At 42.4% G+C, this 27,444-nt stretch overlaps 1 protein-coding gene across 12 annotated transcripts in view; it reads left to right on the top strand.

Moving 5' to 3' along the window:
* The window catches only part of kiaa1109 (KIAA1109 ortholog), a 66,118-nt gene that overhangs the window by 7,751 nt on the left and 30,923 nt on the right, over nucleotides 1-27,444 (top strand). For 11 of the 12 annotated variants that reach the window (XM_067614861.1, XM_067614859.1, XM_067614854.1 and 8 more), the window contains exons 9-48: nucleotides 435-514; nucleotides 1,140-1,290; nucleotides 1,504-1,660; nucleotides 2,107-2,185; nucleotides 3,394-3,485; nucleotides 3,673-3,790; nucleotides 3,898-4,053; nucleotides 4,703-4,800; nucleotides 5,038-5,222; nucleotides 6,536-6,642; nucleotides 6,793-7,025; nucleotides 7,258-7,476; nucleotides 7,911-8,048; nucleotides 8,786-8,962; nucleotides 9,259-9,387; nucleotides 10,041-10,160; nucleotides 10,276-10,610; nucleotides 11,474-11,724; nucleotides 11,854-12,088; nucleotides 12,339-12,830; nucleotides 14,069-14,342; nucleotides 14,723-14,860; nucleotides 14,987-15,057; nucleotides 15,243-15,416; nucleotides 16,090-16,210; nucleotides 16,385-16,534; nucleotides 17,172-17,299; nucleotides 17,755-17,957; nucleotides 18,244-18,444; nucleotides 18,610-18,821; nucleotides 19,379-19,530; nucleotides 20,111-20,261; nucleotides 20,412-20,564; nucleotides 20,842-21,082; nucleotides 21,320-21,468; nucleotides 22,127-22,358; nucleotides 22,940-23,101; nucleotides 24,674-24,858; nucleotides 25,764-25,939; nucleotides 26,116-26,710. In XM_067614861.1, the coding sequence (XP_067470962.1) occupies nucleotides 435-514; nucleotides 1,140-1,290; nucleotides 1,504-1,660; nucleotides 2,107-2,185; nucleotides 3,394-3,485; nucleotides 3,673-3,790; nucleotides 3,898-4,053; nucleotides 4,703-4,800; nucleotides 5,038-5,222; nucleotides 6,536-6,642; nucleotides 6,793-7,025; nucleotides 7,258-7,476; nucleotides 7,911-8,048; nucleotides 8,786-8,962; nucleotides 9,259-9,387; nucleotides 10,041-10,160; nucleotides 10,276-10,610; nucleotides 11,474-11,724; nucleotides 11,854-12,088; nucleotides 12,339-12,830; nucleotides 14,069-14,342; nucleotides 14,723-14,860; nucleotides 14,987-15,057; nucleotides 15,243-15,416; nucleotides 16,090-16,210; nucleotides 16,385-16,534; nucleotides 17,172-17,299; nucleotides 17,755-17,957; nucleotides 18,244-18,444; nucleotides 18,610-18,821; nucleotides 19,379-19,530; nucleotides 20,111-20,261; nucleotides 20,412-20,564; nucleotides 20,842-21,082; nucleotides 21,320-21,468; nucleotides 22,127-22,358; nucleotides 22,940-23,101; nucleotides 24,674-24,858; nucleotides 25,764-25,939; nucleotides 26,116-26,710 (7,420 nt within the window). The remainder of the gene's footprint in view (nucleotides 1-434; nucleotides 515-1,139; nucleotides 1,291-1,503; nucleotides 1,661-2,106; nucleotides 2,186-3,393; nucleotides 3,486-3,672; nucleotides 3,791-3,897; nucleotides 4,054-4,702; nucleotides 4,801-5,037; nucleotides 5,223-6,535; nucleotides 6,643-6,792; nucleotides 7,026-7,257; nucleotides 7,477-7,910; nucleotides 8,049-8,785; nucleotides 8,963-9,258; nucleotides 9,388-10,040; nucleotides 10,161-10,275; nucleotides 10,611-11,473; nucleotides 11,725-11,853; nucleotides 12,089-12,338; nucleotides 12,831-14,068; nucleotides 14,343-14,722; nucleotides 14,861-14,986; nucleotides 15,058-15,242; nucleotides 15,417-16,089; nucleotides 16,211-16,384; nucleotides 16,535-17,171; nucleotides 17,300-17,754; nucleotides 17,958-18,243; nucleotides 18,445-18,609; nucleotides 18,822-19,378; nucleotides 19,531-20,110; nucleotides 20,262-20,411; nucleotides 20,565-20,841; nucleotides 21,083-21,319; nucleotides 21,469-22,126; nucleotides 22,359-22,939; nucleotides 23,102-24,673; nucleotides 24,859-25,763; nucleotides 25,940-26,115; nucleotides 26,711-27,444) is intronic. The other variant, XM_067614851.1, reaches the window with a different exon arrangement.

Genomic DNA, 27,444 nt, shown 5'->3' with positions numbered 1-27,444 from the left:
CCAGTGTGTAGAATTAAGTGGTATCTAGTGGATCAGACTTGGCAGAAATGCAATATAATATTCATAAGTATGTTTTGATTAGTGTATAATCACCTGAAAAGAAAAATCATTGTGTTTTCGTTAGCTTAGAACAAGCCCTTTATATCTACATAGGGAGCGAGTCCTCCTCCACTGAGCCCGCCATGTTGCACCGCCACGTTTCTACAGTAGCCCAGAATGGACAAACCAAACACTGTCTCTAGAGAGGGGCTTTCGCGTTTTTTGCGAGTTTTGTGACCACCGTAGGTTCTACACGCTTGTAAAGGGAGGGTGAGGGGAGGGGCATTCATTTGGTTGTAATCTACAACCTCACCACTAGATGTCACTAAATCCTACACACTGGTTCTTTAATGAAAACTGGGTTTTCTCTGTACCCTTGTGGATTTCTTTTCTAGGCCCCCCAGACTGATGGGTGAAGGCTTTGTGGTCATGCAGTCCAACGATGTAGACATCTACTATTACCAAGATGAGCCCGGTATGCACACACACACACACACACATACAACGCAAATAATCTTGCTTTTAATTTGACAAGCTTACATTATTAATTTGTAGTTGACATTGTGATGTGCTATTGTGTGTAGCTTTGTGTTTTGTATTATGTGTCCTGTGTGTTTTTTGCTTTGTACTGTTTGTTATTGTGCTGTTTATATGTTTTAATTGTGACCTGCAGAAGGTACTGCACATGAAAATTAGCTATAAGCTAACTCTGGTACAGTACATCAAATTGTAACATTTATGTTTAACACTGTACAAGGTCTCAATAAATACAATAAATAATAATATTCACACATTCTAAAAAAAAAAAAGCCCAAATCCATCGTCTCTTCTCTGTAATAACACTCACAGAATTGTTTAGCCTTATTGGACATACTGTGTTTTGCCTTTGAACGACTGATCGATAGTGACTGGCTAATTATAAAGGACTTAAGAGTAAATGTGCAGTATGTCAGCAAGTAAGCCATTAAAAGTAAAGGGGTTCTTTGGTTTCAAGATTGTTTTCAAGGCTTTGCTTATATTTGTATTTTTGTTCAATATTTATTGTCAGAATGCTCTAGGGCTTGAAATCTTTGTGTGTGTGTGTGTGTGCGTGTGTGTAGGTCTGGTCCCAGTTGAGCAAGAGAGTGGAGAGGAGGCGGAGACATGCAGTGAGGGCGATAAGCTGCAGGACTTGCCTCCATGTTGGGGTCTGGACATAGTCTGTGGAAAGGGAACTGACTTCAACTACGGCCCCTGGGCAGATCGTCAGAGGTGAGTAAACAGAATGTATAAATACACAAACTCTCTACTTAATTACCATGAAAAGAGAAGCTCTGTTGTTAAAACCTGGCCCTAATATTCAGGTGAAGTGAGATTTAAGCATAAAGTTTTCTAACTACTGTCTAACAGATCAAACTGTTAAGGCTCTAGATTTGGGCTTTACAGATGTGGTCTTGCATTTACACGAGCGCTCACTTTTCACAGGGATTGTCTGTGGAAGTTCTTCCTGCCGGCTGACTACCAGGCCATGAAAGTGACCGAGATGGCTGAGCCAGGAAAACCCAGGCAGATCCAGGCCTTTGAGCTCCGCATGAACATCATCGCTGATGCCACCATCGATCTGCTTTTCACCAAAAACAGGGTGACTCTAGCGCTCGCTCTCGTGTGCTTTCTTCTCTCTTTTTTTTTTTCTTCCTTTCTTGCGAAACCCTTTGATCTATCTTCGTCCCCCTGCTGCTTCCCTTGTCTTTGTCTTTATGCCTCCCTGTGTTTTTAGCTATTGATATTGGTTCATGTTTTATGCTTTTTAAAATTTTCATGCTGAAGCAGTGCAGGGATTTTTTTCGCAAAGCTAAGTATGTGAAGTGCATACTAAATAACAACATAAATGCATGTTGAATAAAAACATAAAATGGCTTGAGTCAGGAAAGATTAACATTTTATGACCTCTTTTGAACACATTTTTTAGATTAGATGACTATCTTCTGTTTTTAAGACAGTAAGGCACTCACTCTAATAATTTGACAGCATACATGATTTTTCTGTTTGCTCTCTCTCCCCTTCTGCTGTCTTCATCCCCGTTAATAGGAAACCAATGCCATCCATGTGAATGTAGGTGCCGGTTCTTACCTGGAAGTCAACATCCCCATGACTGTAGGAGAGAACGGTAAGACCAGTGAATTAAAATGTCAGCACTCAGATCTGTTGCAGCAGGTGTCCCATGTCCCATGGGTCATCTGCACTTGTGGACCAGTCTTCTTCATATAGAAACACATGTCAACTCTGTTAGTTTTCTCTTTCATTTGGTATTAATCTGATGCACTGACTAATTACTGAACTTTCCCAAAAGTCAGGAAGAAGACAGAGAGATTCTTAAAGCTAATCTTAGCACATTAGCATCTTTATTTACTGTATTTGACATGTAAATTTAGGAAGTTCAGTGGTTTCTTTATAAGTGGAATTTAATCAAATTCTGCTGTTTCATGAATTGTTTATTATTTAGGCCCATATGAAAGATCTTTTGAGGTCACAGCAAACATTAACCTGGTTGTCAAAAATGTAAACATACTATTATGGAAATCGTTGTATAATCATGTGAAATTAACGTTACCATGACAGTACTCTAAAATTACTTAAGTTTACTAAAGTTTGTTTAGTCTTTGCTAATAAGAACTTTTGCTATTTGCTTTTTTTTAAAATTTCACATTCTCAGTCATATTGTGCACATATTTAACAATATATGCCAAAAAAAGTACAAAAACCAACTACTTTGTATTCTTATATCAAAATCCAATCATGTTTTCCTTCCTGTAAAACAAAATATGACGTGTGCTTATGTAGGCTTGAACCAACCAATGTCAACCAATCAGTCTTCAACTTTTAGCGGCACAGAGATAAGATTCACTATGATGATTATGAACGTTCACATCAAATTCCTCCCAGCGTTATGTCCTACCTGTCTGTCCTGTTTCACTTGAAATACATCACGATGCGGAAGTCAGATACTCTCAAAATGCCGTTTCATCTAGACTTAAAGTGAGCTTTTACGTAAGAATCAAGTTTTCCACCCTTATAATAAAGACTAGACTAAAGATCAAGTATCATAAATATTTAGAAGCCATGTTCAGAATAAAAGCAGTAACCTCAGGCAAATGTTACAATCTCAACACTGATAGTTTGTGAGACATGTAATCATTTATCACACTGAGCAGATAAGTCATCAGTCAATGCTGTCCTCTGTCCCCGTGAATTTAGTTAACATAAGTAGATTTTCAAGTTTTGCTGGTAAATGGGATTAGTTGCGAGGACTTTGCTGTAGCTTTGTGTTTTGAGAATTGATGGCCCTGCTTTTCCGCTTCCTTCTTCTGCCCTCAGGCTACTCTCCCACCATCAAAGGTCAGCTGCTTCACGTCGACACCACCAGCAGCATGCAGTACAGGACTCTTCTGGAGGCTGAGATGTTAGCTGTAAGTAGCAGGCAATTATACAAGAAGCTCCTCTGTTGAAGTTTTGGAGATAAATTTGGAAAATGGTCACTTCTTAGCTGACTTAAGATGCAAGGGAGAGAGATACAAATGCAATGTCAAACGGGCATATACATAGTAAGTGCTCTGCCGTTTAGTGAAAACTGTTCTGCCTCTGCCTTCATTTCAGTTCCACGTGATAGCCAGCTACCCTCGGGTGTGGAACATGCCTCAGTCGTGGCAGTGTGAGATTGAGGTGTACAAGGCCACCTATCACTTCATCTACGCCCAGAAAAACTTCTTCACCGGTGAGTCTCCCAACAAACAAACACAATCTGAGCGCAGTCATCTGAGATGGGAAGGTGAAACACTGTTTTTTTTCCCCACCTCATCACTGTCCCGTCTGTCTTTATAGATTTGATCCAGGACTGGGCGAGTGACAGTGCCCCAGACATCTACTCCTTTGTTCCCTATTCCTGGAAGTTCAAGATCCTTTTCCACCAGTTTGAGATGATCTGGGCGGCAAACCAGCACAACTGGATTGATTGTTCCACCAAACAGCAGGAGAATGGTGAGGAAGATGAAGATGCTCTTCTAGATGCAGATGACTATACTATACTAAACATATTAAAATGGGTGTTCAGTTACAGAATGTGTCTTATAAGAGTAGTAGAAGTCAGCTTATTTATTTTCTGCATGCAAGGCTCTCTGTGTAGAGATACAGACATGTACACATATCTATGTGTGACAGTAAAGAAAAGAACAAGAAGAAAAAAGAAAATTTCTATAATTATTCTGTCTTCAACATGATGACAACCCATAATTCTGCACTGAAATTACATTTACAGTCATTTCATTTAACAAGCCATTTACTTAGAGATGAATGACTTTTTTTAAACATATTTTGAAGTAAAGCACAAATTGCAATATAAAATCCTATAAAACAATACAATTGGATGATACAGTAGTTTTATAGTTTTGCTATGTAACAAATAGACTCACCTCTGTATATGTCTTTAGCATTAGCATTAGCACTGCTGCAAATAATGGAGGGGAAATAATTCAGCCATGGCAGTAATCGATAACTTAATGCCTCCATAACACTGACTAATGTACATGACAGGATGCTTTGACTCTATTAAGTCATGACATATTGTACAGTATATACTCCCATCCCAAAATGGTGCAGACTAATCAATTGCATTATTGATCTTATATAGTGTACCTGGCAGCATGCGGCGAGACGCTGAATATAGACTTCACTTTGCCTTTCAACGAGTTTGTTCCAACCACCTGCAATACCCGCTTCAGCTTGAAGGTTAGTCATGCGTTAAGTGAATATGATTTGTTCCAAAACTAAAAGTCAATTAAACGTCTGGTTTTTGAGTTTACTTGTAATGATTTTTCCTGTTTCACAGCAGTACGACTGCACATACTGTATGTTTTCATTTCATTTTTATTCAGATGCTTTCGCTCTTCGCCCACAGATGTGAATACTTTGACACTAACTTTGTGTACGTGGGTGCGTTTGTGTATGTGCGTTTGACCTCCTCAGGCGGAGGATACAGACATGCGACTGTCCCTTCCAGAGTGCCACCCGAGTCGCTACCCCCTCCTCACCCTCGCCAAAGACTACCAGAACGTCAAGCTGCCCCCAGATATGTTCATGCCAGGAGAGAGTCAAGGTGCACCCCCTCCCAAACCTGCCAAGTCCCGGTGGAGGAACATCACCCACGCAGAGTGAGTTAAACCTGGGAATAGTTTCTCTCTAGTTGTGGGCAAAAAGTGAGTGTTCGCAAAGAGCAGGGCTGATGACTCATCACCGTAATATTGACTCACATCTATGCAAAGGAAGAAGAGAAACATTGCAAAGGTAGTGGGTGGTAATTTCAAGTAAATGTACCACTAACCTTAACTTTTTATGCTTTGGCTGCCTCTGTTGGTTTTGTATAAAATGTAATATCCCTTTTTGACTGGACAAGCCACAGACCAGCACTATAACCACAGTTGTCCATGAGCGAGTGAGTGATGAAGTGTCACCATTGGTCGGCCGGTCCAGTGTTGGAGTTTCCTCATGGGCCGTCGCTCTTTCAAAATGAATCAGTGCGAGACGATGGAAGCGGACGACAGCAGCGTGACGCAGAGTGACTGTGTTTCCTTCTCTGAGCTCTGACGCTCTCAGCTCCGGTGTTAAATGTAGAGATGTCGGCTCAACTCCCGTTTAAACAGACACGTTCCAGCGTCTCTACCGTCTCCTTCTCTGCCAACCAGAGTGATCGACTCTCCGGCTGACAGTGCTGTCAGCAGCCAGCAGGAGAGACGCTCCGGGGTGTGTTTGGATTTAATAACTGAACTAATACCAGGACACAAGCTTTTTATTTCTCTGACATTGTCACATCACAAATGATGAATGACAGCATTAAAACATCTCTTGAGTCTTGCAGGTAAAACATGCGACTCATGTGACTGGCTGGTCCAACCATATACTAAGAGCTATTTTGACAGTTTAAATTTTGGTCAGTTCTGTTTAGCATCCTTATTTGTGTGAAAAATGAACTAATTTTATATCACTATCTCGGCAATAGAGATAAGATGTATAAACTCTGCCTTGTCTTAGCGCTTTCAGCAGTGTTGTCATACCAATATATCTTGATTTAGACTCTTTAAAACCTACAGTTCTTCTCCACTTAAAGATCAGCGAAGGTTAAAAGAGACGCTGCGGTTGGGTAGCGCATGCATTTTGCAATCTGTACATGATAACTTAACATGCAGATCATTTATTATGTATAGCCCTGAGCCAGACTTTACTGATGTAGCGCTGTGAGAGACCCGCTTACCCCCTGGGAGGTTACGATCGAATTCTGTCTGGACTGGTGCACTCTATGCTGCAGAGAAATCAGGCGTGACCCATTTGCAGCCTTTAGCCTGTACTGTATGTCCTCGAGTTGTACGGTTCGTAAAGCAAATGATGAACTGGAAAATCCACTTGAAATGATGATAAACTCAGCATTATGACTGTGTTCTGAGTATACATTTTTCTTTCCTTACATCAGAGCTGGCTGGGTAGATTGCTGGAGTGTACCCAACTTCTTGCTCATCATCGACTACACCTGGCACCCCATTTATCCCCAGAAGGCTGATGAGCAACTCAAACAGTCATGTAAGCTCTACGTCTTACTACCAATTCTCAGTTGTTCCTTCTAAAGCCAACCATAAGACTGTGGACTACGTTAGGAATTTTGACGGTCTTTGAAATCTTTGCTTTAAAAGACATGTCTCTCACCTTAATCTTGTCCGACTTGTTCACCAGTGTCTGAGATGGAGGAGTCCATGCTGTCAGCTCTGCGGCCCCCAGAGCACACCTCAGTACCCCACAACGCCCCGCCACGCTACACTTCCACGTCTACTTCAGCTACACACAGTCGGGTGCCCACTGACCCGTCAGAGCTGCCCCCCGACAGACTTCATGTGGAAATGGAAATGTCCCCAGATTCTCAAATCATCCTCTACGGGCCTCTGCTCCGAGCACTGATCTCCATCAAGGTACAGAAATCTTTGAATAAGCTTAATAATAGTAAAATTCTTAATTTTCTTGACTTTGGTGACATCTTTGGTTAGATTTATTGCTCTCATGGTTTTCACTCAATGTAGTTAGTGATCCAGTTTAATCATAAAGATTAGATTTTGGATAACGTAAGCACCAAGAAAGCCCAGGTGTAATGCGTTTATAATCCATTAAACATCCTCCTAATCTCCCCCTCTACCTTTTCCTTAGGAAAACTACTTTGGTGAGGACGACATGTACACAGACTTTGAGGAGGCAGTGACCAGCCCTGTGTTGTCCACTTCTACCTCCTCGGGTCTGGGTTGGTCTCCTCTGGGCATGGAGGACAGCGAACAGAAGGGAACCTCAGACATCCATCCCCTTGACCTGCGGCCCTGGGACATCACTGTGCACATCAACCTCTACAAAGTCCACGGCCGACTGCCAATGGTAAGACTGATGACTGCCAATAGTTCTGTTTAATGGTTTGTTTTTTTTTAAAGAGAGAGCGAGAGAAAGATAAGTGTAGAAGTGTAGCAAATTGGGTACGATTTAAAGATAATGGAACTACTCTATCACTACAGTGTGAAATAAAAGTGATGAAAATGTTCACTTGAGTATGCTGCAAGACATGCAGTCTACAAATAGATAGAAAATATCATGATACTGTATGCATATTTATAAAAAATGAAGGAAAGACAATGAATAATGCATCTGCAGTATGAACGGAGAACATTCTCGTAAAGTGTTTCCATTTCATTAAACCTTTGTCTCCTGTGTTTGCAAAGACTTGTTTTTTAATCCAAACCTGCCAGCCTTATGTTTTGACTCGATCTGTATACGCATGCATCTATGTCTTTGCTTATTTTCTCGCTTGCCTCCAGCACTGCAGCAGCGAGGGTCCCGAAGGTCCATCAGGCTTCTTGGAGCGGCTGTGTTTTGAGATGAAAAAGGGTTATAAGGAGACGATGCTTCAGCTGCTCCTGTCTCCAGTTCACATCTTCATCAGTGACAACTACCAGGTCAGAAACACATCATACCTGTCGCTGCTCCATTTGGCTCCGTGCAGGGCAGACATCTACAAAAGCAGTAGATTTCATTTGTATAAAAGCACGTTCAAAATCAATTTGTGTCTCGGCTTTGCAACAGGAATACAGAAGCACAAAAAAATAACACGATTATCCCCGTGGCTACAGGACTGTGTTGGCCTCTGTATTAATCACTTAAAAGCCTAAGCAAGACAGTGTTATACAGCACAGTAATACAGACTTTAACTGTGTGTGTCAAGCCTCACGTGTGGAAGGACTAAATAATTAATACACAAACAACTACACTTTAATCTGGTCACTGAAAGAGTGACTCAGTCCTTAGAAAACAATAAAGCCTGCGGTTAGTGTTACCTAATGTGAAACAGGTTGGCAGTACCTGCCACATGTTTGCATAAGCTCAAGCATATTGTATAACCGCAAAGAATTTATAAGCTTTAGCCATGAGTCGGAGCCTATTTGCTGTTTAGAGTGAATATATTTTCCTATTCCCTGATGCAGAACGTGTAGCCCTCTCTCTCTCTCTCTCTCCTCTTTCTAGCAGGTGCAAAGAGATTGTGGAAAACAGCAATGGATTTCACTTTAGCTAAAGATTGCTATTAGCAACACACCTCGTTTCCTTCATTTCATTTCAATTTCTGTGGGTTTAACCTCCCGAGGCAGTGATGCAAGTTTAAAAATGAGTGTGTGAGAATCTGTTCTTTTGTCAACAGCGTCCCACAGCGGACGGGGTGTTGAGGGACGGCCACCTGAGTCTGTCAGGCCTGCAGATGAGGGCACATGCCATGTTCTCTGCTCAGGGCCTCCCACTGGGCAGTGACACGCTGGAGTACGCCTGGCTCATTGACATGCAGGCTGGGGGGCTCACCGGCAGGGTTACTGTTCCACAGGTGCGCGTATGTGTGTGTGTGTATATGTGTGTTATTGGCTAATGTCAAACGGTGATGTGGAATCTGGAGGGGATATAATGTGTGCAGTTTAAATACAGACTCATGTAGATTATGATTATGTCATGGATCTTTAGGTCAGCTGTGTGGGAGAGTGTGTTTGTACAGTTGTGTTTTAAAGCACTTGACAGAATGTGTTTTCTAAATAAACATCACCTTTGTGAATTCATAATGCATTTGCTCTTACAGTAAACATTTATTGATGTTAAAGTTCTTGTGTGTGTGTGTGTGATTATTAGGTGGCCAGTATGATAGAGTGGGGTGAGACTTATCTTTTCCACGTGGTGTCCCGCGAGTTCCAGCTAGAACAACCCAAGCCCTCTGTCATCTGCCAACATGGTGTGGACCGTCGCATCTGTGATGCCAAGGTACAAACAGGCAGTATACCATGAATTACTGCACAAGGTCTGTGCCTCATTTCTGATGCTGTAGCTGTCTGGTCTTGTTTTGAACTTATTAGCAGTTATGTGTGTCTGCATCTCACACCGGAAGCTACTGATTTAACTCGTTATAGCTAAAACTACTGATTTAGCTTGTTAAAGCTGAAGCTACTGAATTAGCTCGTTACGGCTGAAGATACTGAATTAGCTCGTTATGGCTGAAGGCGCGTTTTCATAAGATTTAAATGTTGGTCAGACCTGTTCAATGTGAAAGGAAATGTGAATATGATGAGATAATAAACGGAGGCCACTGCAGACCGTGTCTCTCTAACGATGCATGATTCAGAAAGCACACTTTGTTTCACATAGTTGGAGAAACTGAACAACACAAACCTATTGATCAACTCACAGGAGCCATACATAGCATACATACACAACACCATGTTGACGTATGAAACCGTGTTGAAAGAAAACAAGTCTATTTCGCAAAAAGTCTTGTTTGTGTGCGAATACTAACAAGGATATTTTTAAAAACTGCCTGAGAGCCCTCATTAGTTTCTGACAACTAGCAGTTATGGCTACAGGAGAAATAGGAGATTGCCTGTCTCAGAACCATTGAAAAGTTTCTGGTTGTCTTTTAGCTGAGCTGCCTGCCAGGTCACTGTCGCACATCAGAGGAGCTGAAGTACACCATGACCCGACTGGCTATGGACGGAGTGGACCTCTTCGTTGTTGAGCATGGCTGTGCTGCTAACATCAAGGTTATTAGCACCAACTATGTTTTTATTTTATTTTAAATATAGTGGGAAAAAGTGGACTATGCTGTTAGATTTTTTTAATGTGTAAATGTGTTTTATTAAATTTGTTCCTCCCCAGACGGGTATCATTCGTGTGGCTAACTGCAACCTGCATAACCAAGCAGTGGGAGAGGGCATCAGCGCTGTGGTGCAGGATGTAAACATCCGGCAGTACATTGAACAACAGCAGCAGCACAGTGAGGCGACCAGGCTGCAGCCGGCTGGACAAGGTCAAGGTCCCGGTCAGCCGTTAGGTCTCGGTCAGCCCCCTTTGCTACGACGCTCTGTCTGGCTAGAGGCAGGTTCAGTCAACCTGAACCTCATCACAGCAGATATTGCCCTTGCTGCTGACCACCCCGCCAAATGTGAAGTCCAGAGGCATTTTCTGGAACTACATGATGCTCAGACCAAAAGGTAGAAAAGCACAAACTGTCATCTCTTATTTGCTTCTCTGTGCACTTGTCACATTTTTTGTGGGTGGGATAAAGGTGTCTACAGTTGTTCTCCAGCTAGCCCACAGCAGCTTTTCAGCATTGTGGCATTATTTGTTTAGATCATTGGTCACTATTGTTCTTTTTTTTTTTCTATATGTGAATTTGCTTACAGGTAGTAGCACCCTTTAGTTTACTGAAGGAACACTGGTAATGTTAAAGCATCTTTTACAGAAATGTCAGTGCTGAAACTCAGTCGCTGTAGCACACTTCTGTATAATGAGTCACTGATACCAATCATGATGACGTAGATACAGTATATTAAAACAAGAGTCCAGCTTTCATTGAGTCATCATGTCTTATACATGGATCCAGCTTATGATATTTGACAATCAACCAGGAGATTGATCACTTGCTGTGACAATAAATTCAACACACTTCAAAATCTTATAAAAGGTGTACAAGGCATCATTATCAGTACAAATATTCATTGGAGTTTGATATATCATCAGTTATTATTGTAAACAAATATACCAAAGATACTACTATTTGGGTTGTGAGATGTGGTATGTATTATCTGTATTACAAGTATGTATTATCTATGTATGCACATTGTAGGAGTGTGTGTCTTAAAACCAAACAGTACAAAATAAAGGTACCAAAGGAATATCAGCTGCTGGAAAGGGAAATTTTACCTTCTGCATGAATTTTTTTGGGAAAGACTTTGATTGAGACCACAAAGCTTCTCTTTGTCTTCCCACAAACCCAGAATCCTGTCTGTTTTCATTTGCTGTTTCCTTCATCTTTCTCTACTTTTCACTCTCCTTGTCTCCCTCTTCTCCTCAGACTCTGGTTCTTGTGGCCTGAAGAGGCTGGCATTCGCAACAAGCGCAGCAGGAACCGCTGTGGCTGCCTTGGAGGCTGCAGGTTCTTTGGTGGTACCAACATGGGTCTGGACTTCTTCAAGCTGGAAGAGTTGACGCCCTCCTCCTCATCTGCATTTTCTTCTTCTAGCACGGAGATGGACATGGGTTATGGCCAGTCTTTGCTACAGCCTGGGGAGTGGATTATTACCAAGGAGACACCCAAAGTGGATGGTATGGATTGGCAAGATATATTCTACATTTCCTGATATTTTTTTAGACTAGTCTTCACATAGGGGGACCTTTGAGAGTAAGATTCAATACTGCATCAATACTTACTAAACCCAATCAATGTTTTGTCAGGGAGGGTTGTAGGACTGAAGACGGACACACACTCGCCATGCCTGCCTCCTGAGGTGCCTGAGAGGCGTGGTCACCTCAGTCTCCAGGTGCCCCAACGCTCCCACAGCTCTGCCTCTTCCTCTGAAGAAAATAGTTCCTCTAGTGCTGCGTTGCCCCTGCTGGCTGGAGAGAGGGACACTCCCTCACCAAGCACAGAGGAACGCATGTTCCCCGTGAACGGCAAAAGCCCTGCTGAGTGAGTAATATAATAATGATAGGGTGTTTAATGCTGAATACTAAATTTAGTGTTATATGTAGTGTGTTTGAACAAAAATACTGAACACATAAATATAAGCAGACAGCATGAAGGAAACACAACAGGGTGGCACAAGCAGGATTTCTAGCCTGGTTGTAGTTACTCTTTCATTATAATAATTTCATTTAAATGTCCATATACAGTCTGTAATGTCTTCTAAGTGTTATGTTTGCTGCTGTTACTGTTACAGCACCCTAGGGGAGGTCCCAGAGGTCTCGCCAGTCTCACCCAACAGCTCCCAGGAGCGCTCTTCAATGCGCTCCCCACTCTGCTCTCCTCTCAAGCGTCAGTCCTCTGTACAGTCAGGTCGGCTGGGCAGTACCAAGAGCCTTTCAGCCGCCGTCTTCACCGACAAGCCTCCCCCAGTGCTGTCCGGAGGCGTCCAGTTCAGCAGCGAGGTTTCCCGCAGCGATGAGAACGTCCTGGACTCACCACGTCAGCGTAGGAGCTACGGCTCCTTTCCCTTCACACCCTCAGCAGACTCCAACACCTTTCACCAGTACCGCTCCGCAGACTCCAGCATGTCTGTGGCCGACAGCGAAGCCTACTTCTCCGCGGCCGAGGACTTCGAGCCAATCAGCAGCGCTGATGAGGGTCCAGGGACGTACCCTGGCCGTAAGAAGAAGAGGAGGCAGCAGATGCAGCAGCCGCAGCAGCCCCCGTACCACATGGAGAACTACAGGTCAGCTTAGATGATAACATACTTTAGAAGTATTGAGTCTATTAATGGAGCTCAGCTTCAGTGGAGCTCACGAAAGTTTTCAAAGTTAAAGGACTCAGAGAAGAATAAGTGGATGGTCCGATCAAGTCCAAGGTTAAGCACAGGATCAAGGTGATGATAGATTCTAGACAGCTCACAGTAACATCAAAGAGTCTCTTATTTCTCATCTGTAAGAGCAGATGAATTAATGACCTATCTCGCAACTCCTGACCTTGCCAGACGGCTTAAAGTCTTACCCCTTATTAAAAATGTGAAAGCAGCCATTCAGAAGGATTTTGCCCCTTTGAGTTACATTTCATGATTGTGATGTGTCCAAGCATTTGATTTTTCATTAAGTGTCTCCAGATTGTCAGATTGTTACACTGCAATTTCAATTGCTGGGATTTTAGTGTTAATATTCCACATTTAGAGTAATAAAATCTGTTTTTGCCTTTGAGCTATTTCACGGTATCATGGTAATATAGAGACCTTCCTCCTTTTGAAACAGAATTTAAGGTCTGAATTACTGTCATAGCAAGGTCTTTAACACGTCGCCTATATTTGGGAAACATCGCTTGGAATGGAAAAACAGGTATTAAACGACTGCATCAAATAATTTCTGATGACTCACACCGACAACTGCAATGATTATAAAATATCTGGATGGCACAATACGCAGGCATTCATTAACCGTGTAATGACACTTTTATGTTTAACACCCAGCAAGTGTTGCATTTGATCGTGTAACTCGCCCCTGAGCTAAACACGTCGCAGTTTCCATTTATTACTTTGATTCGATCATGCAAGGATGGATGTGATGTAGTGGGGTTGTAGCAAATGAGATGTTTGATCCATGGGCAGCCACTTAATGCTGGTGTGTTTTGCAAATTGGATTGCAGTCTTGTTCGGCATCAACCTTGTCATTTTTCTATTACCCAAAATGTTCACTCATTGATTTCAGCGCGCCTTTTGATTGATACAGCCTCCACACGAACACAAACAATCAATTCAGTCTCATGAAAAGTTTCCTCTGGCACAAGCCTGTGCAAACATATGGCTGAATTCAATAACATAAAACTATATACAGAAAAAAAACAACATTATTTTCCAGTGATGTCACAAAACATGAGGCTTTTTGCCGCCAAAACAATAACTGGCTGACACCACACCGAGGCTTGTTCATGTGACGCTCATGTGTAAATGTTTTGACCTCCTCTCAGCCGAAGCTCCATCTACCACAGTGTTGAGGGTCCTCTCACCTATGTCCTCAACGGGGAGCTGATCACCGAGCCACGTCCTCTGCCCCTGCCCCCAACGCTACCCCCACTGCCTCCCCAGCCCCTGCCCAGCCACACATCCCAGGCCTCCTTCGTGTCAGCCCTGGCTATGGAGGAAGAGAGCTCAGTGGAGGCGGAGAAGACGGCTGAACCTGGCCCCGTAACCCGACAGCCCCACGTCATGGCGTGCTACCAGAGCTACCTGGCCCACTACCAGGTAACATCTGTCACGGCGGTCCACATCTGTGCAAATCTTCAGCCCACATGCGAGAGGGCTGAATTAATTTTTATTTAAATGATTTGTTTTGATGCAAGAATCCACCGCTTTTGCCCCTTTCCTCTGCAAATACACTTGCTGTGTTGTGATAAGAGGATCATGGTGAAAAGTACTTCCACGTGCAAAGCAAGTGCTTCATTTTATGCTTCCCATCTGATAAAAACAACTTCCTGATTCTCAGAATGTTTGATTCGCAGGATCCAAAGCACAAGTGATGATAAAACACATAAATTATGCAGCACCACATATAATTAACATGTTATATGTTTATTGTGTTGACTCTTTTGTCTAATTTTGTCTGTTTACCTCATCTCTGCCAGGTTTCCAATTGGTCTGTCAAGCAGCCCACCAATAAGAGGACCTCCAAGTCTTCTCTGCACCGCCCCCTAGATCTAGACACGCCCACAAGCGAAGAGAGCTCCGCCTCCTTTGACCAGCTCTCCGTTCCCAGCTTTAAGGTCTTTTACCCATGACATACAGTCTTTGTCTTAGTGTATTAAAGTGATTAGAAACTTTACTTTTAATTTGTGTGTTTGGCTGAAGTTCCTAGTGTATTAGTTTTAGGATTTGGTTTTGCATTGCAGGTGATAAAGCAGGGCCTCTCAGCCAGCTCACTACTGGATAGAGGAGTTCAGCTGATGGGAGAGAACAACAGGTATTTAAGCCAAATTGTTGACCATATCAGCTTTTAAATTTACAATAAAACCACATCCGCTCAGAAAAATATATTTTTTTGTAGTTGTACGTGTCATTATATTCAACAGCCCACATTCAACCTCTCCTGTGTTACATTATTTGATTGTTATGCATAATAAGAGATGTACATATGTTCCTCTCCAGTACACCATATACTCCCCTGGATAAGAGAGCCATGGAAAACACAGATGATGACACAACAACAGATGACTGGACTCTAGAGCAGCCCTTAGCTCAGACCAGGACAACAGCCATTGTGGAGGTGAAGGGGGCCATCAACGTGGTGCTCACACCCCTTGTGGCTGAGTCCCTGGACAGGTAGATACCAGCCTTCATGTTGTGTTTTTTTATGATTGTGGTTGAAAATCTAACTATTTACTGATTTTAAAATATTATTAAAAGATAAATATTTGTCTTTGCTGCTTTGTTGGTTATGTCTCTTTTAAAACAAAATGTTTAATCTCAGTGTGGAAAACATGATTAAAAATACAAAAGAAATACAGTAGCTGACATAATTCTTTCTCACACAGCACATTCTGAGTTGAGGGTTATTCTTAGCCTGAGGCTAAGATTTGACCTTAAGCCAATTTAATCCCTATGCATACCACATATTGGATATAAAAATCCTGCTGACAGTATTTCAGAGTCTGGTCTCGTTCTTGGTTTTCTACCAGTATGAAACTTTAGTTTGCTATAGGCTAACAATGTTAGGTTAACAATGTTCTTACAAGCACTTAGCTTTTGGCTAGTGCAGTGTGGAGTTAATAAACTGCAGCTTGGAGGTTGAGGAGTGGCCAACATCTCTACTGACAGTAAATTTGATTATATTTGGAAAGGCCATTCTGAATCAGTTCATGTAATGCTCACAAAACAGTTTGTGTTTGTGACGTCTCTGTTTTACAAAAAAACAAATATCAACTAAATAAAACATTTATGTTGCTCTGAAATGTTTTATTTTATTACAGCTGTCTGTTTATTTGCTCTGTTTCAGGTACATTGAGTCTATGGTACACTTTGCCAGTATTCGTCATCCTGCTGCCATTCTGGACGACCTGCATGGGAAAGTCCTCAATGAGGCCTATCAGATCAGCAAGTCCACAGTCACTGAGTCTGTAAGTAAAACAACACCCAGAACAGAGCAATAGAGTTTAATGTGTGAGTGTTTTTGTTCTAAATGTTTAAAAATGTTGTCATTTAACAAAATCCACCCAGTTTAAAAGTGAATTAAAACTGGCTTTGCTGCCCAACGACTGATGTCCCACTGTTATGAATCTGGATTTACACAGAGCCAAGCAGGCAAGCAGGAGCACAAGCTGTCCAAGACAGAGGGCACGACCCCTGGCTCGCTCAACATCTCCCATGGCCAGACAGACCTGTCTGTCAAACCAGATAATGTGAAAATCAAGGGCCTCCAAGCCAACGTCTCCATCCCCAAGGTAAGACCCATGACCCCGTATAATGAGAGACCAAGAGTGTTCCTGAAAATGTGCTCTGACCAAGAGAGGTTCAGGAGCAAGCACAGAATCATGAGCACTGCTGTAGATCACTTTACATTTAATGAATATACAGTACATTCAGCATTTATGTAGAATAATGATAGTTAAGCCATATATTTTTGTTTTATTTGTAAAGTGCACAAATGTAGGTTTGAAATGCAGCCTATAATAGCCTGTATCACCACAATCATGTTTCTTTCTCTTCCACTGGAGAGAAGTTAAAGTCTGTTACGCAAAATGTTTAAGTGGATATGTAATACATTTCTTTCATTTGCAACAATTGCATTATTGATTTTGCTTTTGCCCTCTGTATATCTTCATAAAGAGAAGACTAAAACAATCTTACATTTGGGAAAAGTACTCACATACAGTGTGACTAATCTGTTTATTATTGTATTCATCCCTGTGGAGCAATAATTGTTTTTTAAGATGGTTCAATTCGGCATTACTATAATTTATGACCTTAGTTACAGATTTTTTTTAAACTTGTTTTTTGAGAAGAGAATATTTTTCAGCATTGTAAGATTCAGTTCAGTTTGGTTTACTTGTTGTTTTGTTTTGTTCTCTTTCCGTGCAGGTGAACCTTTGCCTCTTGCAGGCTTCTGTAGAGGAGGGGTCACCGTCCTGCTCCAGTAAGTGTGTCACACATGTGTCTCTTGTGGCACTGTGCTTTGACAGGATTGCCACCCAGTTCAGAATGAACAGGTAATGCCTCAACTACTCACGTCACAATAGAGTGAGTGTGTGTGTGTGTGTGTGTGTGTGTGTGCGCACAATGACTAAGCTTTTTGGAGTACATATATGTGCACAGGATTTATACTACATGCCTGCTGTAAATTATGCTTTGCATGCTTTAAAATTGTATGGAAGTCATTTTTTTAAGAATGCCATCCGCTTGAGATCCAGTAGGGGTTGTGAATCTTTGAGAACTTGTGAATGATTCAATTTGATTTCTATTCTTTGATTCAAAATCAGTTCTCAATTCCCAAAAGCTCATACTCATAATTTTTCAGTGCAAGTGTTCAGAGTATAAAATCAACTAATTCAGCCATTTTTCTGACTCCACAACATCTGACATGCACATAAATGTCACTACCACATAACTTGTGTCAAAGGACCTACACAAATACATGTTTTTTTTTTTCTTTTTTTCTTCTCAGGGGTATTGTAGAAGAGACTCCCAACACCACAGAACACGGCCGACCGTCCGTCATGTTGGAGAAGTACGCCTCGGCCACCAAGATGCAGCCTCAGTCGTCTGGCTCGCTGCGCTCCAACGCCGGCATCGAGAAAGGCAAAGAGATCGCCGCTAGACTCAACGTCCATCGTATCCACAGCCAGCTCCGAGGCCTCGACTCCACAGGTTGGTTCTGTAGAATGACAGCCCTGATCGAGCTGTTGCGACAATGTTTGAAGTCAGACACTGCGAGGTTTACATGTCATGTGTTTGTCTCTTCACAATATGCAAAGTGTCCTTACTAGACCTAGAGTTCCAGGGAAAAACATTGAGACCCCTTGAATTTTTGTTTATTTAGTGTGGTTTAATGATATTTTAAAATGTTCATATTCTCATCATATTCTCATCATATTCTAGTGGTTTATTGTCCTTCTAAGTGCCAAGAGTTTTGTTGTTCCTTCTCTTCCTGTAGACATTGGCACATGTGCCATCACAGCCATCCCTTTTGAGAAGTCCAAAGTGCTTTTCGGTCTGGAGGAAATGGAAGAGTTTTCAATGGTAGATGAGACGGATGCCCAGGCCACCTCAGGTGATCTGGGCCGTTCCACCACATCTCTTGAGAAATGGGGCTGGATCATGTTTGAATGTGGCATTGAGAACCTCACGGTCAAAGGTAAATCATCCCAAACTCTTCGTGCAGGAGCCGTCACTTACAATGAGACCTAGAGATGTGAAACATTTAAAGATGAGTCGCATCAAGACTGATGTAGAATATATTGTAGACAGATTTCTGAGTATGTGTAACTTATATTTGAATATATAACACTTTGTGTTGCAGGGGGTCGTCAGTCAGGAGCCATTCTTTACAATGCGTTCGGTGTGATGGGTCGCTCAGACACTGGGGGGAAGACCGGAATGTCTAAGTCCAATGGTTCAACAGGCTCCCAGACAGGCAGTGGTTACAGCACTGATGTATCTGATGACAACCTGCCACACGATACTGTCAGCCCTGCCTCTGAAGTCAATGAGCACTCAGACTCAGACGACCAGGTGAGATACTGGGAAACGCCCAGACACAACCAGTGTTATTTCTGTTTTAATACAACATAATCCTGAAACGTAATGAGCCCAAACTTGGTTGAAATACAAATTTTAGTTTGTTGTGGAATTTATCTCCACATTTAATCTATCTATCTAGTCATTGTATGTGCTAACAAATTTCTAAATGTCATAGAAAATGCAGAGCACGTGTTAACAGAGAATCAAAGCTTGTAGTAGAGCTGTGATTGAGCAAAATGATTGTCAGTCTCAGCCTAAAATCACAGAATATAATTCATACATTTCCTTTTATACTTTCTTTGTTTTTCCTTCGAAAACATGTACTGTAAATATCACAATCCAATCGCCAGTCTTTGATTTGGGTTTGAGCAACTGTCATGCTCACAACCATGTGTGTTGTTCTTCAGATAGACTATAATCAGTGACGCAGTGCGGCTTCAGTTACAGCACAGGACAGCGCTTAATCCAAACCAAACATGCAGTATGGAATTCGTTCGCACCAGTCAGTCTCATCCACCTGTTAAATCCTCTTCTCCTCTGCTCTGTAGGATGAAGGTGTTGAGTCAGACGACCTGAAGAAAGATCTGCCCCTCATGCCTCCGCCACCTGACTCCAGCAGCATGAAGCTGACCATCAGGGAGATCTGGTTCAGTTTCGCTGCTCCCACCAATGTGCGTTCACCTTCGGAGGCCATCTCCAGGTATGACTGCACTGACATAATATGGACCTCTTTATAAAAATGCTTTCATGTCGGTACAGGAAGTCAGTGATTTGTGATAAAACTACACAAATAGGGTGAACTCAGTTCAGACAACAAGCCACCACATCGCAGCATCGTCTGGCTGAAGTACAGTAAACTCACTAGTCGTTTGCTTTTGGTGTCAGTCATGTGGCAGCAGTATTTTGTCCTGACTGCAATATTATCTGCTGCAGGAGGTTTTCATGAAAATCCTCTCTTGTGTGCCTCTGGCAACTGCTGTCAACCACTATCAACTTTGCTGTTGATGCAGACCTGTCAGCCTCACAGGTCATCAAACTGAAAGGACTCACTGGCAGGTGCAGGAGCTCTGGATCTGAGTTTTATTATAACTCAACCAGCCAATAAGGGACAGAAATAAAGTCTTAACTGCTGTGAGAGAAACCGCTGCAAAACAGTTGAAGTCATAATAATTCATGTTACAGCTATTAGCAATTTATCTGGAAGAGGAGAAAAACCATTTAAGTATACAAAAGTATATTTCAGGATATATAGATGAACTGACTTTCTGTTGTGATTATAGGCAGTTGAATCTGCTCAGCACGGCCACGCCGGCCATCGGAGCCTGGTTGGTTCCCATCGACCAGCTCAAATCCTCTCTACGCAAACTGGACATGGAGGGCACGCTGCGTGTGTGTGCCGTTATGGGCTGCATCATGACAGAAGCTCTCGAGGTCAGAAAATGCATCTGTGGACACACACATAAATATATGCACCTGATAGCCCGTTATCACGCATAATTGAATTAATAAATCAGTAAAAAAAAAAACATTTTATCAGCTTGTTTTATGACTTTTCCATCACCCTTTGTTGTCATTCAACAGAAAAAGAGCATCCACATCCCGATCCGCAGCAAGTACAACCGGGTGACTAAGCGAGCTCGCTACCTACATGAGAACCCTTCGTGTATGCTCTGTAACATCCTGCATCGCTATCTGCAACAGGCTGACTACTCTGTCATAGAGGAGGCCACCATGGTTAGTACAAGGCCTCTAAATCTTTTTCAGTCACATCACTTTTATAAGCCTTCTCAACTTGGCTATCTACAGTTAAGTGACTAATAAAATAATTTTATTAGACCACTTTGCCCTCAAGTTCACTATATGTTAACAAATGTTTCCAAAATATTTCACAGCCAATTATTTTAAGTGGTCTTAAGCGCTCTTGGCTCCACTTCATGATTTCAATTGATCCCTTGCCAATGTGAAACTATGGCACTAATCCACTCCTCTTCTCCTCTCCTTTCCATCACAGAATGATGGGGTTCCAGCTCTAGTCACTCTAAAGAAGGGTCTGGTAGCTTTGGCCAGACAATGGATGAAATTCATTGTGGTCACTCAGGGCTTCAAGGCTATTGGTCTAATGAGGCCCAATCAGCTTACCAAACCCAAGGAGCCCCAGCAGAGCCTGGGTGAGACGATCTTAGGCCTGGACAACGGTGCCGCACTGCAGAGTGACACCAGCGCTGATGGGGCTGAATTTGAATATGATGCAGGTGGGAACATACAGCTTTCAGCGTGCTAAAAATATATTGAGCCACCCATCTGTTACCACAGATGGACCGTGAAACTCCTAACCTTTACCTCTGTGTTTGAACAGAGATAAATGGACTACTATCTCTTAATGGCAGAAACGTGGTGTAGAGATGGCTACAATACGAGTTTTCTGATCTCACTTTTCAAGCGGTCACATGGTTCTTCTAGGAGTTTTATTCTATGTCATTTTTGTGAAGCCACAGTGAGTGAACACACCATGTTGCTGGAGGGAGCATGCAGTCGTCCGCCGCCAAAAGAAGCGAACTCTGGTCCTGTCAGCGGGGTGGAGATCATGAGGAAACTGTCCAAGTCCCACACACACAACGAGTCTGCACTCAGAATAAAGGTACAACTTTGAGATCACGTGTGTCTGTATTTCCCAATCATGAGTTATGAATCCATATTGGAGTACATTAAATTGTACAGGAGTGCCTAATAAATGTAACGAATACATAAACATACACATTTCCATACTTGTACTGATTTGTATATATTCATATGTAGCATATTTCCTTAACATACCTTATGTAAACCATAATGCAGTATATAGTTTTTGTAACTGCAGCCTGTGAGAGTTTTAAACAAAGAGAAATTACTTTTACCCATTCTAGAGTACATACATCTAAATACACTTAACTAAAAACACTAAAGAGAATGTTATGGAGCACTTTCGAGGAAGGAGATTGTCCTGACAGTGTTATGAGGGTGATTACACTGTTAGAGCGCCAAGAGGGATCACAGCCGACACTAAGATGGCACTTCACACTGCAGTTTCTCTGCCAAGTTAAAGAGTGATTATTTATCTCCTATCTCAGGGTATGTTGAAGCTATTTGGCTCTTTTGTCAAAGAACTATTACCTCAACTTTGGACTATTTCCACAATGGATAGCGGCAGACAAAAAGAATCCCACTCGTCTTTAAAACGTGGGGGAAAAAAAGCCAGTAGCAGCAGCATAGCGTGAACATGACCTCCTCTCAGTAATATGTACGTTTGTCATACCCAGGGCTCCCATCCCTACCAGTCGCTGAGCTACACCAGCGGTGACACAGCAGCTGACTCACCCGCCCATGTGAGCCGTGCAGGCCTGCCAGCCAAGGACAGCCCCAGGAAGGAGAGTCTCCTGAGCAATCTGACGGGAAGCTTTCGCAGTCTGCACAACCTGCTGGAGGGCACGCCCCAGAGGAACGAACCGTCTGCCGCCACCGCAGCCAAGAGCAGCTCCCTCACTCGCACAGGTACTCATGCCGGGATCACTGCCGCGTTGCTTCGCTGCTACCTGCAGTGTGTAGAAAGGTCTGGTAACCACTGAGTACAAGTGTGAGCTGGATTTTTTTTTTTTTGTATGACAACATGTAACATCCTACTTGTGATTTTTGCTGCAAAGCTGACCTCTAGTGTTCAATAATGTGAATAATATCAAACCAGTGTGTGTTTTTTCACTTAGCTCATGCTCACTGTGAACAAATATACAAATATAGATGATCTTCAGCCAATTTACACAACAATGTGATTTCTAATTATACATGAAATAACTCCCATTGGAGATGAACTTGAAACAAAGTGTGGAAAGAAAAACATTCTATCTGCATATTTTGAATCTGTGTTGTATGTATCTGGTTTGTATGGAGTCAGAGTTTGGAAACCGTTTGTCATAAATTTTTATCCTCCCCTGAAATTTTAAATTTACATCAAGCACATGTGCCTCTATGACGCAGGATGAAGATGATATGTGAACAGCAGTCTGTCCGTTTTTTTTGTAACCTGTTCGATGATTTAATGCGCTCTGAAAAGCAACTCTCTTCTTTCTTGCCCTCAGGAAACAGCCTAGGGACAGACATGCTGACAGAGCACCCGCTGCTGTCAGAGCCCTCCTCCGTCAGCTTTTACAACTGGATGTCCAACGCTGTGGGCAACAGGAGTGGGGCTGGAGTCCAGGACTCCCCGGTCAACCGCTCCCAGCACAACAGCCTGCAGACAGGTGAGACACAGTGGACTCAGGATTTTCCTTGGAGGGTTGTTGCTTTTTTTTTTCCACTTCTGAATTAAAATATTTTATTATAATGCTGTTAGAATAGATACTGCTCATTAAAACTCTCACACTTCTTCTAATCTAGTAGCTAATAACTGCCAAAGAATTCAGTTACATGTCCGTTTTAATGTTGCTGTTTTACTAGACCAGCTGGATTCTCCTGTCAACCACTTTGTGTACCAACCACTACCAACAGTTAACAGTCCAGAAGGAGGTCAGGGATTTGTCGCTCGATGTTGTGCTGATGTTGTTGGTGAACTAATTAGCCACAGTAGCTACCTGAGTAAAGTAGCTTGTTCCCCTTGTTAGTTTAATAGTCACCTAGAACTCTGTGTCTCTTAGCAGAACTGCTATGTTGTCAGTCTGTGAATAAGATAAGATTCTTTATTCACTGTGGAGGAAATTGATTCATTTCATAATCATTAACAATAGATTCTGTATAGGATGTTGTTGGTTAAAGCCACTATGGATAGAATTTTTATGATTATAGCATATTTCAACTTATTCTGACGGGATGTTTTTATTTGTTGCCATTCAGGTAAGATGTCAAAGCAGCTTTAGCAAACAAGCAGAGAAGCAAACAACTTATTCTCTCCCGACACTGATGTGGATACCAAACCTTGGATGATTGGCCAAAATTGAGTACCGATCCAACACCAGAACTTATTTCCTTGTACAAGTGAATTCTGTATATACGTCACAGCTAATTAGTGGTCATTTAATGTGGCAACATGCTGACCGGTCAGTACAAATGGCCGTGATGATATAAAACGATGTGTGATGTCATTAGACTTAAGTTGAAGCCTTGTAACTGATTTGCAGTGGTGCTTTTGTTTTGTATGTCAAGTCGTTTCCTTACTGATACTTTTCCGCCAAACATACTGTGAGAACCAGAGCATGTTATTGAAGTTTAGCGACCTGAAATGCTGTTTATCCCTCACAGCACTGCTCTTTCCCACCCTCTGTTCCTCTATACTTCCACTCATCTCCTGAGTTAACAAACAGCTGCACCCTGCATTTATTTCATCCTCTCCCAATGGTAGCTCATCATCTGGAATCACCCACATGGATCGCTGGAAAGATATATCTTGACTTCACAATTTATCAGAACATGGCTGATTGTGTGGGTACAATTATAAGTGTGTAACGGCTGGATTCGTGTCCAAGACTATAAGCTTTGTCATCATCGGCTCACCAAGGTGTCAGCCAATGACAGCGCAGCAAATTAGTTCCTCACAAACAAATTAACTGAATGTGATCTGGCTGTTAGGAGTTCCAAATTGCGCACAAAACGGCCATAAAGTTCCTCTTAACACCTCCTGTAATGTGATTGTTACTCCAGTACGCCTTCTGTTTAACTCACTATAATATCTTTGTTATGAGGAGCTAAAGTGGTAAAGTGTTTCACTGTACAGCACTTGATTCACTGCTGCTTATATATAGAGTGTATGCCCATGCTCAGACAACCTCCTGCCTGATCTTACAGTACATGTATCCCAAACCTCTCTTCCACACCCTCAGGCGGGACGTGTAACCTGCCCACCATCCCCTCGGCATCAGACTTCAACACGGTGCTGTCCAGCGACCAGAACACCCTGGATGGGACCCATTCCCAGCATTCCCAGCATAGCACCAGCCAGGATGACATGGCCGACATTGAGGAGGGAAATCAGTGTCCAGCTGCTGTTCAACTGGCCGACGCTCAGGTGCTTCTTCATTTGTCTGATTATTATCTCTGCCAGGCGTGAGCCTGAAGGAGATCATGTGTTTGGTCGTGTGTCCGCATCTCCATCAATCAGCTAGGCTCAAAACAAGTCTGTTGCAGGTCACATTTTTGACCTTGGTCATGGCTCAAAAACTGATATCCATAGAAAAGTTTGGTCTCATCTTGAAGTGGAGCATCTGCAGATTAATTCCATACTCAGTATGTTATGTTCCTCTAAAGTTAGGCATGATACGAGATGAATAAATCCTTGTTTTTGTTAGCTTCGCCACCATCTTGACTGTAAAGGAGGGACAGCTGAGTGAGATTCAAATCTTCTTTGTTTGAGAGGGGAGAGGGAGGCAGGGAGGGGTTTTATTTTGTGTGGTGCATTACAACAAAATGTTCTAAATAAATTATAATGTTTAAATTGAGAAGTTTGGACTTACCGTCCTGTTTATTTTTACCTTTTTAAGTTTATACAGTTAGGTGAACCCAGGAGGACACTTGGTTACAATACCATTACTTTATTCTATGCATCTTAAAGAAAACTGAGATTATACATGCCCCCCGACACTCTGCTGAGTGCTGAGTGCACTCTTCTCATTTTGCTATTGTGTTTAAATCATCACTAGGCAGCTCATTAATACGTCTTGAAAAATATTAAAATGTGAATTTGTGGTTTTCGAATTGCTTTAGAAATAGTTTTTAAATGAAGTTTTTATTTATGCCGATGGCAAGAAAACAAGCAAAATATTTAGGCTTAATATACATCTATTGGCTAACAGCCAAATTTGTCCATTGAGGGGAAAAAAGTGGCTAATCCAAATGTTCACTTGATTATCAGTCATCATCCTTCATCACTAAAACCCTGTTGTCATTCTGTGCCTTTATGTTTTCCCCCCTCAGGTTGTTTTCAAGCCTTTGCTGAGCTACACAGGCATCCAGGCCCAAGACACCACTCCTCTTAGTTACAAGATGTATTTTGGAGAGCACTTGTCTTTTTCTGGCAACCTTGAGTGTCTCAGAGCAGACATAGTCGACTCAGACCCTTCAAAAGAACGCAAAAACAAAAGATCCAGGAGGTAAAATAAATCTGAATTACTACATATAAAAATGACAACAAGAAAGAAGAAGTGAGATTCATTTTTACCCATTTTCTTTCTTGTCATTTTTGTGTGGCATTCCCTTGAAACAGAAGTGTCTGAATGTCTGCTGAATACATACATAACCTTTTGTCTGTTCTTGCTCTATCTTTTAGACAAGGCATGGTGAACCTCCCTCCTCTTGAGTTCAAGCCAGCGCTGCTGATTGAGACATTCAGTCTGAACGCAGTGGTGATGGAGAAGTCAACCAGCGCTCCGCAAGGCCCCACCGCAGCCCCGCTCTCCTTCCACGACCTCAACCGCCGCCAGTACAACACATTCCACTGCGATTTCACCACAGCCTGCCAGGCCATCAGCCAGCGCGTGGACATGGCCCTGGTGCGCCTCATCCACCAGTTCAGCACCATGATCGACGACATCAAGGCCACGCAGACGGACATCAAGCTGAGCCGCTACACCGCCGGCTCAGCTTCCCCGACACCCACCTTCAAGGCCCGGCCGTACCGCCACTTCAGGTCGTCCGACTTCAGCCGCAGCTCCCGGGGCAGCCTCAACGGCGCAGGACGCAGCGGAACGCAAACCCTGAAGAGCAAGAGAGGAGTGGGCGGAGGGGGAGGAACGGGTGGAGGAGGAACAGGGGTGGCTGGGGGTTTACCTCCTAACGGACCTCCATCAGGCATGGACACACTGGGGAGAAGAGAGCCCAGGGGACGCAGCTCACTCGGACGTTCAGAGCGACGCACTTCTAAGGTAACAAGAATAATACCAGACATTTTTGTAAGCAAGGACTCAAAGCTTTCAAAGTTCAAAAACATAGATTTAAAGACATAATTTAAAGGATTTAAGGAATTTCTATTGCTAAGCAACAGCTCATGTTCATACTGAATGTATGGAATCGACAACATAAACACCCAAGTTTGTTTCTTGTCAGATCATGATATTGGCAAACACTGCAGTGGGAACAGCCAACACTGCCCCAGGACCTCAGTTTATGATCTGGCAGATGTGATGTTAAAATGTCTCTGATATTGTTTAGTGCCACACCTGTTCAGACCTTAAACACGATCAGTAAAATCACAAAATTCAGTCTGAAACTGACAGTTTATACACACAAACCCTAGAGGGAGCCAGTAGATTATAAAATCCTCTCAGAACAGGCACCATTCACAAAACCATACTGTGATGTGTTTGTAAAATTAAGCCTATCATTCAGTCCACAGTTTATTAACTTCCAACATAACTTCCCAGCCAGACAGAATGCTACTTTTAAAGTTTTAAAGGAAAGTTATTTTATCTGGGCGGTGGGAACATCAGCTTCAAACTTTGAGAAGCTAAGCACTTTTTGATGTGAGGAGATTTTTATTAAAGTAAAAGATGATCTCATCAGATAGACTTCAAGACAGACTTCAAGTAGTTTTCACAGGTACTGTATTATCTAAACCAGGTCTCTTAGGAATCTCCTGTCTGCTGAAATAACCTCCATG

Source organism: Thunnus thynnus, chromosome 16 (assembly GCF_963924715.1).
Source record: "Thunnus thynnus chromosome 16, fThuThy2.1, whole genome shotgun sequence".
Lineage (NCBI taxonomy): Eukaryota > Metazoa > Chordata > Actinopteri > Scombriformes > Scombridae > Thunnus > Thunnus thynnus.
Note: the sequence above shows the minus strand (reverse complement) of the source record. Positions and strands in the feature narration are given on the sequence as shown.